This window comes from Calidris pugnax, unplaced genomic scaffold, assembly GCF_001431845.1.
Source record: "Calidris pugnax isolate Ruff unplaced genomic scaffold, ASM143184v1 scaffold40, whole genome shotgun sequence".
Taxonomy (NCBI): domain Eukaryota; kingdom Metazoa; phylum Chordata; class Aves; order Charadriiformes; family Scolopacidae; genus Calidris; species Calidris pugnax.
Window position 1 is genome coordinate 371,256 of NW_015090796.1, and position 10,803 is coordinate 382,058.

The 10,803-nt window shown below is 41.2% G+C and overlaps 1 protein-coding gene across 1 annotated transcript in view; it reads left to right on the forward strand.

Moving 5' to 3' along the window:
• The window catches only part of MCTP1 (multiple C2 domains, transmembrane 1), a 342,368-nt gene that overhangs the window by 206,214 nt on the left and 125,351 nt on the right, over positions 1-10,803 (forward strand). The window contains exons 10-11 of the mRNA XM_014936839.1: positions 1,825-2,011; positions 7,213-7,306. Coding sequence (XP_014792325.1) covers positions 1,825-2,011; positions 7,213-7,306 — 281 coding nt within the window. The remainder of the gene's footprint in view (positions 1-1,824; positions 2,012-7,212; positions 7,307-10,803) is intronic.

Sequence of the window (10,803 nt, forward strand, 5' to 3'; positions counted from 1 at the left end):
TACGCCAGCATTGAATGGTTGATTACAATATTTGTTATCTTAAGGAGAGCTTTATACTCCTCACTGCAGCCTGAATAAAAATTTAACAGCCTATATATATGTACAGAACTTATATTGACCATCAGCCCACACTGACAGCGTTGGCTTTAGTCCTTCCATGCTGTTAATTTCCTTTCTCAGCCCTTCCCATCCTAAGAGTTGAGAATAAAAATGGTAAATGTTAAGCTCAGAATGCTACGTCAGTCCAAAATGGTTTTTGTTGTAAAATAATTGAACCTTGTTACTGTATGAGCTTCGCAGTGGGTTTAATTTTGACAGCTGCACAACAGACAGTAAATGTTTCCAAAAAAAAAAAAAATTAAAAGAAAATTTTCCTGTAGCAAATCTAATCTGCCTGTGATAGCACAGCCCCCATTTTATGAGGCTGCATTTATTCTCATAATTGGCTATTTCCTGTCCTTAAATGCCTATTTATTCATGTCTGCCACCTTTTTCTCAGTTTATTGGCCCTGCGGTCACCACATTATCTTTCTCTTCAAAATCAATTGACATTTTATGAAAAGAGTTTGCTAGATGTTTAGTTTAGTGAGAGTGGCACATAGAACATGTGCTTGTCACATTAAATAATCTCCGTTAAAAGTAGAGACTTCGGTGGCTTAACTACATGTAGAATACGTTCATTTACTTGTTTCAATATTGTTATTGTTTTTATTTAGAGTAATGAATTGGCAAAACGCTGCTGGGGGATGCGATAAGTGAAAGTATTCCAAATAGTGCTTTTTCACAGAAACTCCTGTGCAGGACATGGGACGTTGAATTTCCAGGCACGCTCGGAGCCGCAGTCTGGGGAAGTCCAAACTTGTGCATTGCACAAATTAAAACATTAAAAATTCTAAGCAGGCTAATTACTAACCCTAAGGCATTCTCTCTTTAATTAAAAGCCCGTGTCCGGCCCTTTGTTAGCAGTGATGCTGTTTCCCTTCCGTGCTCTAATTTTTATTTTGGGGCTGTTTCTGCCGGCTGGTGCGTGTGAACCCTTCTCCATGTGGTGGGTGCAGGTGGGGTGGACCCGTTCCTGGAGTTCCCTGCTCATCACAACCCCAAACACCTCCTCTCACACCTGGTGGGGACACCAGGTTTGATCCTGGGAGAAGGTTTGACCCCCAGCTCATGGTGGGAGAGGAGCCTCCTGGGTGGTGCTCAAGGTGTGTTTGGTCTTAACTCCACCACAATTAAGTCCACATGGATTTATTGGTTGTTTTAAGAGAGGATTTTTCCTGTTGTTAGACGAATCATAGAATCATTGAGGTTGGAAGAGACCCTTGGGATCATCGAGTCCAACCATCTCCCCTACTCTACAAAGTCCTCCCCTACACCATGTCCCTCAGCACTGCATCTAAATGGCCCTTAAACACAGCCAGGGATGGGGACTCCACCCCCTCCCTGGGCAGCCTGTTGCCCCAGAAATGGCATCAGAAATGTTCACGTCAAAAGTTGTGTATATGAAAGAGGTGTAATTAGAAGTACATTTTGAATCTGAAGCTGGATTTTTAAAATTCTCTTTGACTTGGGTTCAAGCGGGGCGTATTAGCTCACTTGGTTCCTGGTGCCTGTGTGTTCTTTTTAGCACTCCTTATTCACATGCTTGACAGGTTGTAGCCTTTCAAAAAATACAGTCAAGGAAGCATCATGGGTTGAAGCTGCAGAAAAGTCCTTCCAGACTTCCAATTTCTACTCGTTTGGGGTGGTTTTTTTTTTGTCCCATGGGATGCAAGCAAGGGGAGGTGAGGGAAGCCCCAGCCTGATGAGAATGTCTGTTTTCAGGTGCCAGGTGGACCTCTCGAGCCTGAGCAGGGAGCACACCCACAAGCTGGAGATGCCCCTGGAGGAGGGAGAGGGGTGCCTGGTGCTGCTGGTGACCCTCACCGCCTCGGCTGCCGTCACCATCTCCGACCTCTCCGGCACCTCCCTGGAGGACCAGAAGGAGCGGGAGGAGATACTCAAGAGATATGTATGGAGTTCTTCTCTCTTACCCTTTGTTCACAAAATGTTTGCTTTCATGTAGGGGGGGAAAAAATCTAAATATATCCCTTATATCCTCAGCCAATGACAGTCATTTAAACTAGTTGCTAATATTATCGTGGCCGGTACGGATAACATCACACAGGCTACAAACCATCTTTACACAAGAAGGTATTTTTAAAATAGTAATTCAGCTCTTTGATACGATCATGTGCTATCAAGAAGTTGATTTCGCTGCCTTGCAGATAGTTTTCACTAATCACACAATAACTGAGGGGTCTCTCAGTGCAGTTTCCAGAGTGTGTTTATGCCAGATGGCTTTAGGTGCCCGTAGCTCTTGGCTTTTTTTGGACCATCTACTAAAGGGGCAAGAAAACCTACTTTTTTGTCTGCGCACTGGGGGCTGGGGCAGGATTTTGTACCCTCAAAATAATAGTTCTAAACAATATTTCCACTTCAAAATATTCAGAGGCGAATTATTTTCATTTCCCAGCATCCTCACATTGCACAGAATCTGTGCAGTTTTATCAAAGCAACAGAGAGGGGAGCTCTTACTCCAGCATTTGCTGACGCCTGAATCACTAAAAGTAACTGTCTCACTACACACCGAGAAAGAAGAGGGGAAAAAAAAAGGGAAAAAAAAGCTATTTCCACTTAAAATTACAAAGCTTTTATTGTACAATGCTGCCAGGTGTTTAGAAAGGCTTCTCTAGACACTCAGCCATTAAACCAAGCTCTGACTAACAAAGAGCCGCTTAATTTTATTTTTTTTTTTTCCCCCAGATTTTAAAATATTCCTATTCCATGACTGACATCCTTTCAATAACTGAATTTAATAAAGATGTACCTTATCAGGCTGTGCAGATAACATGAAGTGCTAGTACTAATGCTGTACAATATTCTTCAAACAGATTAGCAGGATGTGCGCTTCAGCAAATTTATTCTGGCTATCTCCACGGAATCAGCTGTCTGCTAATGCTTGTACAACTCATACACCAATAGCCTTATCATAAACACAGTTTAATAGAGGTGACTTAGCGAGGCTAAACATAATATTCCTAAACCAACTGAGAGCTAAGGTATTGTGCACCGTCTCTGAGAAATAATTACAATTAAGAGAGTCGCTGCGCATTTTGGGATCCGCCAAGGCGGTCCGTGGGTGTCAGGATGGATCTTTATAAATATAATAAATTTGCGATGGGTGTTTTTGTGAGGTGTGACATACTTCGTGCTACCAAGTGCAGCAATACCCTGTTCCTGTGGATTACTGTGTGTGGTGATACAGCAGTCAAGTGATACTGATGGTTTTGATAATTTAGTGGCAGCATAGAAACGTGTTTCAAGTGTGTATTATTAATCAGTTTTCCTAAATTCTCCATTTTTTGTCCCCGGTGTAGAGCATAATTATATCGCGTTAAGACTGATCTATTTATTTCCTTTTATTACACATTTATGGATATGTGTCTTTTCTTGTATTTACATTCCTGTATGCATTTGAAAACATTTTTATTTTTGGAAGATGTTCTGATTATGGAGGCGTGAGTTTCTCATTGTGTGTTTTTGAAAACTGTAGCATCAATATATAAAATGTTTGATAAATTTTACTGTTCTTATTAAAATGACCGGTGGACAGCCGAAGAAATGACAAGGATTATTGAAATTCAAGTAGTTTATTTTCACCGGTGTTCAATTTGCCTTTGGTATTCATATCTCTGCTGCAGAACCAATACAAAGAAAGAATACGCAATTAGCAAGATGTACTGTTCCCCACCGACAGGCTGGATTTTGGGGGTTTCTATTTTTCGCCCCCTTAAAGAAATCCAGCTCCCATCTGAGAAATGTATTTTGCACCCTTTCTGCGGCCAAAAAAACAGTTAATGAGCTGACCTTGCCATCAGATCAAATAGCCTTGGAAAATGACTCTATTACTGTCATTTAACCATTTGTAGCTGAACATCAGAGCCTTACAAATTAAACAGGCATTACTGTTTGAACCATTATTTTACCACAATTGTCTGAAAAAGATTAATTCCTTTTGGGGTGAGGAGGGGGGCGCATTAATGGGTACGGACCAAGAGAGATTGTATGACCTTTTCAGAACGGGTGTGCTGAACCCGCGGTCCCCCTTGTCACAGTTTAAAAACCAGAGGAGCTAGTTTAGAGAAGAAGTTGTTAGCATTCCATTTTTATTATGACATTTCACAGTCATCCGATTTAATGTCCCTTGACCAGATTGTCCACCGTGAGACGATGGGCTTGAAATGTTATTTAGAGCATTGATAAAAGGTGAGCAGTTCTAAGATGACAGCGAGTCATAAGGCTGGTGGTGTGACATTAATTTTCTCCATAACAGAGATGGAATAAGACGTCATGGTGACAAGCTGTCAATCAGGGCTGGCCCCTCAGTGTATCTCCATGCCATAGGATGGGGTATTGCTTCTCCCATAATAGAGCTGAACTGAGATGCTCTCCCTGACAGCTGCTGCAGCCATACAGAAAATATATTATACAGCCTTTCATTAAAAAAATAAAGAGGACTCATCTCCAGAGCATTTCAATCTTTCCCCATCTATTGAGGGCTGGAAAGATTCGCAGCAAATCACGGATTGCTCTGCTATGGAAATTTCAGGCTTCAGAAACCATGTGGGTTTTTGAGGCCTTCAACAATAATCATAAATAAGAAGACAGAATACCATCTGATAAATCATTACTTAAAGTTATGTATTTAAAGTAATGCATTAAAGCCATTTGCTCCTCCCGGAGCCTCGGCCACGGTGTTGTATACATTTCCAGCAGCCCCCGCAGCCAGGGGTGAAAGAATCCCAGCCAGCCAGCTCACTGCAACCAAAAAGTTCAAAAATAATGGTTCTGCTGCACACTCACAAAGGTGGGAGAGTATAATAGAGCACTGGTGCCTTTTTGATGAAATTTGGAGAGAGGGGAGTGCAGGGCGCTGCGGGGAGGGGGGGCCGTCCCTTGGCTGGCTCTGCCTTTGTTTTCTGTCTGAGCCTTGGTGTTTGTTTCCCTCGGTGGGAAACTTGGGTAAAATGTGGGGAGGTTTGTGCAAACCCTTCCCCTCTTGTCCTGGTGTGGGAGCAGGATGATCTCTGTGCTGGTACTGGTTCCAGTCAGAGGCTTCCAAGGGACGGTGCCGAGGTGTGTCTGACCCTAACAGCACTGCCCCTGATGGGTGTGCACTGATTGGAGCTGACCATCAGCCACATTTCTGGCCGCTCACGTATTGAAAAAAATGATAAAAATGCCTTAACCATTCTCCTGTGATAACACACACACACGTGTTCACACGTATGTAGCGTGTGGGGCTCCCCAGCAGATCCCTCCTTTCAGCGTGCCAAGGTCAGACCCCCCCTGTGAACAGCCAAGGGTCAGCTGGGGCTCCTGAAATTAATACCAGAGTGTGATTTAACTGTTAGAATTGTCCTATTAATAAAGAGACAGCGATGCATATTACATATTATACGTCCAACGTGCTAATGGATAGGTTACCTATGCACAAACAGGCGGCAGCTTTTGCCGGCTGACATTTAATATTTCATTTAAGCAGCACCTGTGGTTTTCAGATCAGGGATGTTATTTATTCCGGCTTTCCATAACAGTCGATTTTGCCTTCATAATAAATGAAAGAATTGTTGACTTGGTGTTTTACCGGATGTTTGCATTTTCTGGAAATCTGGGCATTATCATAAGCCGTGGAAAAGGTTTCACCGGCCCCACATTATAATTTGAGAAAAGGCCAAAGGCATTAAATGCATTAGTCCTCATTTTAAAATATTTCAAAATAAAGGTACGTGCTAGTATTTATGAACAAGACATTGCAAAAGCATCCAAAAATTAGGCCACGTATACATATGATTTAAAATGGATTTGAAAACCTAATTTTAGTCTCCTCTTTTGGGGTTTCTCCGCTTGGTTATTTAAACAGTGAATGATAATGCCAGGTTTGTTATTAATTGATTGCAGATTCACAGTTGCATTCAGTGTTCTGTCGTTTGAAATGCTGCAACTTTTAAATCATATTCAAAATCAGAGCTGGAGTGTTTTGGTGTGTCACACCTGCCTGGTGCAATGCTCCTGGTTTGTTACTTCGAGTTATTAGAAAAAAGAGCATCAACAGAGCGCACCTTCCACACGGCTTTGTAAAACTCTATTGGATGAATAAATGCAAGTGTTAGTCTATTCTTTAGTTTTTTTCTTCCACTTTTTAATATATGCAGATGTTGTAGAAATTTATGTTAAAAAATATTTATAGTAAGAGCTTGTTGCCGTGAAACTGGAACCATCTTTTAATTCATTTTTAAAATCTTTTTTGCATGTGATTATTATAAATGTTATTAAGTTGTTATAATCCTCTTTTGATGGTTTTTGCTCGTGTTATTTGCAAGCCATGTGCAAGCTTATATATGCATAGATGCTATATGCAGGCTTGTGTGTAGTGGTCAACTACAAAAAAACCCAATATTGACCCTTTGACACTGTTTAAAATAGTATTGGAGCCATCGAGGGGAAAATGTGAACACAGATCTCAGAAGAGCATTCAGGGAGAGAAAGTGTTTTACTGTTTGTATTAATTTTGTTAATACACTGCTACCGTTTAAAATTTCAACACACAGTTGTTCATGTACTATTAGGGGATTAATTCAGTATTATATTTAATCATTCATCTCCTCATTTTCCCTTCACATTTCTCATTGGTAAGTTAAAGTTGCAAAACACTGAAAGAAACTGTACATTCTTCAGAAAGGAGTATTTAAAAGCATTGCTACGTTTGACAGAATTACACATATCTGGGGTAGGGAGGAGACTGCTAATACTGCTTTTGGTTTCTCTATTTTCTTTTTTGCAATCCAGAATTATTTCTCTTTTTTTTTTTTTTTTTTTTAGGGTTTTATGGGGATTTTTAATTTATTGATTGTGAAACATCTTCTCTGGTACTGCACTCTAGGTCTAGTGGGAGGTGTCCCTGCCCACGGCAGGGGGATTTAAACAAGGTGATCTTTAAGGTCGCTTCCAAACACATAAATCCCCACCACCACAAGACAGCCCCCAAGCAATTTGTATGACTTTCTCAGCAGGAAGAACCAATCTGGTTGCTAGTTTAAATTTAGGAGACAACTCTCTTGGACTTTTTTGTACACAATTTTTTTTTTTTTTTTTTTTTTTTTTTTTTAGAGTCTAATGGCGATGTTTCATAACATGAAGGATGTGGGATTTCTTCAGGTGAAGGTCATCAGGGCAGAAGCGTTGATGGCAGCTGATGTCACAGGCAAGGATTCATTTAGTTTCTGTGACAGTAAATACCCTAGAAAGACTGGGCCTTTTCAGAAGTGGGGAAGAAAAAATAGTGTTTAAAACAGGAGTTTATCTTAAGATTGTTGTCTGTTTGCACAGTCTCGCCTTCTGCTCATTAAGGGAAAAAAGCAGAACTTTTGTAAGAAGGCAGCAAGTCCTTCTGATGCAGAGCCCCACGTAGGTTATTTCTCAGAAGGGTGAAATGTACATTTTTCTCCATCAGAGGTCCTGGGAAAAAAATGCACAGAAAAGACTTCTTTTGGTAGGAGATAAAGAGATAACAAAATTATCCAAATTAAAGCTGAATCCCAGAGGACAAGGCAAATAAAAGGTGCTGGACTTGTATACTGCTTTAAACTTCTTGCCAAAAAAGGTGCTCGGTGTCTGTCAGTTATTTTAGCGAGGCTGCTGCTGGTTTCAGGCATTTCAAATAAATGCAGTTTCCTGTAGCTACTGCTTATCTCTTCAAGAAGGGAAATAAGAAAAAAAAATTGTATATTCTATTTTATGCGATACAAGTTGAACGGGTAATTTAACCTTTTGCTATTCAAAATGAAGACAAAGTATTTCAGCCATTCTGACCATTTTTCTCCAGAAGTGTCCAAGTTATCTCCCATAAGTAAAATCGCCTTCACGTTGCTCACATTGAATGGAGCAAAACGAGCTGCTTCTGGGTTAGAAAATAGCCATCTCTGCTTTAAGATGGAGAAGAAAAAAAAAGGAAACTATACTAATCTAGCTGGTTTAACTGTAATTTGGATATAAATGTTTTGTAATAGGGGCAGATGTGGATATAGAGCAACATACTTACTTTTTTATAGTTTTTTGTAAATTAGCATGAGTACCAGTATTTATGTGTTCTTTTAACAGAGTAAACATTTTATTGCTGAAACTGATCATCGAGTTTGTGGCACGCAAAATAAGAGATTCTATTTTCAGGCAGGTTGGAGAAACGCCGCTAAAGATTCCTCACTCTGCTCTGACCTTATAATCCAATGTGGTCTGAACAGAGAGAGAGAGATTAAGTTATTCAGGGGCAAATGGGATAATTCAGTCCCTGACCTCGTTCAATCTTCGACTTTTTCCAGATCAACATGTCATTTGTGCTGGTTGAACAAATTTTTTTTTTTTTTTGGAAATACGTTTGATTCAATTAAAGATGTACAGAGCTACCAAAAATTTTCAGACATTGCATTTAGAGCGACGATCTGGAAGAGGGGGAAGAAACACTCAGTACCTTTTTGTGTCCCCTGTATTTTGTTCATTAGCAAGAAAAAGCATTTCTAGGACAGATAGGTTTTGTGGAATGGCTGTGCATTCCAGACATTACAGAAATCATTGTATATTTTGGACAAAAATAGCTGGTGTTTTGAAAAGAGGGGTTTTATTAAGTGCTGTAGTAATTTATAGCTATTTTTAGTCACTTGTGGGTACGTACAGATCACTCATTTCAGATTAAACTTTGAATAGTAATGTTTAGGAGTAACTCACAGTGGAAATTTGGTGATTGTCAATAAATCATGGTTGCCAAAAACTGTGTAAAACTTGACCCCCCTCCTCTATTCAGCCAAGGAAGGGTTATTAGTCAGTGAGGAGAGCGCTGTCATCAGGGGTGTAACTTACACGGCCGAGGATTGCTCGTGCCAGTAAAAGCTAGAGACTGGTTTGCTCTTCTTGCTGTGTTGTTTTTTCAGAGTTAATCTTTTGCCCTCCTCCGAGCCCGAGACACCTGTATCGTACCTGTCTAATTTGCTGTTTCCCGTCGGCTGAGCGTATCCCCTTTCACTTTCAGGAGTCTTTTCCATGTGCAGCAATAAATCAAAATTTATTAGTTTGGGCTGAATGGATTTTAAAAATCCTTAATATTCCATCATTAAGCATAAGCATAGACGGAAAAAGATTTCTGTAATCTTTTAAGTAGTCATCAATCTTACTGCAGTTGCGAGGATTTATTTTTTTTTTCCCTTTCAAAATGTGAAATTTTTCTTTTGTTACCATACATTCATTGAGCAGCATTGTAATACTGTATTAACTCTGTGTGAATAAAGAGCAATTGAGACTCCTGTTGAATGAATGAGTAAAAAGCACAAATTACTTTTTAATGAAACCCTCAATTCTTCTCCTCTCCACAGAAAGCCCATGGCCCCGTTCAGCTGAATGCTGCTACAGTAGGTCACTTCAGTTAAGCCCCTAATAAACTGTTGATAGTCGAGGGCAGGTTTTTCTCCAGTCTCAATAGCCTAGTGTTGGACAGTGCACTTCAAATCGTTAAGGTTAGTTTTAAAAAAAAAAGGGAGATTAAGGGTGGTGGTTGAAGGAGATGCCGGGGTGGGCTGAAATTTCGGACAAGCTGTGGGCAGGGGAGCGAGTCGGAAAATGGGGCTCTGCTTGAACATACCATGACTGGGTTTGAAAAATACCCCAGGAGAGAACAAAGTGAGACTTCTCCTCACTCAGAAGCTCCTTGCAAGGAACTCTAGGAAGGGGAGAGCTGCTGAGGGGGTCGTGAGATTCCCCACCGCTGCCTGAAGGCTCACCTTGGTTTCAGGGATTGCTGAAGAACAGGGCATCTTCCAGGAGCAGAGTCTTTGCCAGAACATCTGGGTCTCTGAGGGTGTCTTCCCCAGAAAAACAGCATCTTTCCATGGTCAAAATGTGGTGTTAGGGCTTCCACCAATGCATAGTTGTGTTCTGATGGAAACTGTGGCCATAGCAAATACCCCTCCCTGGAAAACACTTATCTTCTAACGTGTGCATTTCAAACTATAACCTGACAAATGGAAAGACATTGAGTGTGGTGTTTACTTTTTCCTTCTCTTCCCGAGAAGAAAGTTTCACTTTAATGTCCCCTTGTGTTTTCAGCTGTTCAGTGCAAGGCTGTTTCCTCCCTAAATCCTAAATTTCCCCATGTCTTTGCCCCATTGTGGTTGCCCTGGAAGACCTTCCCCAGGGCTCGGCTGCCTGGGGAGCCCTGGCATGGCAACACGTGTGCCCACAGGTCCTCTTGCAGGAAGGAAAACATAAGGTGTGATGGACTTATCGTGTCAGTTTGCTTCTGAAATTAGTATGTATTGTGTTCACCAGACCCATGTGAGTTTTGGAAAGTGAGGGACCCTCCACCACGGCCAGTTTAGGCCAGGTATGAGTGTCCCTTCTGGAGTGAAGGTAGGTGTAGGGGTAGCCGTGGTGGAGGAAGGCTGCAGGCTTCACAGGCAGATGCCTTCCTCCTTTTCCTGGTACCACAAAATGAAACTGAACACCTCTGCTTCGTTACTAACGAGAAGGGAGCAGGGTGTGCCGCAGGCCTGATCGACTTCACCCAAAGTCCTGTTGCTATTCCGAGGCATAATAAGAGTGAGCAACCCTGATTCATTAGCAGAGGAAAATCCGAGCTCCGTGCGATGGGCCTGCCTGGAAAACAGTTTGTTTTGCTGTCTTTGGGCTTTAATTAAGACGTGTTCAATCCCAGCC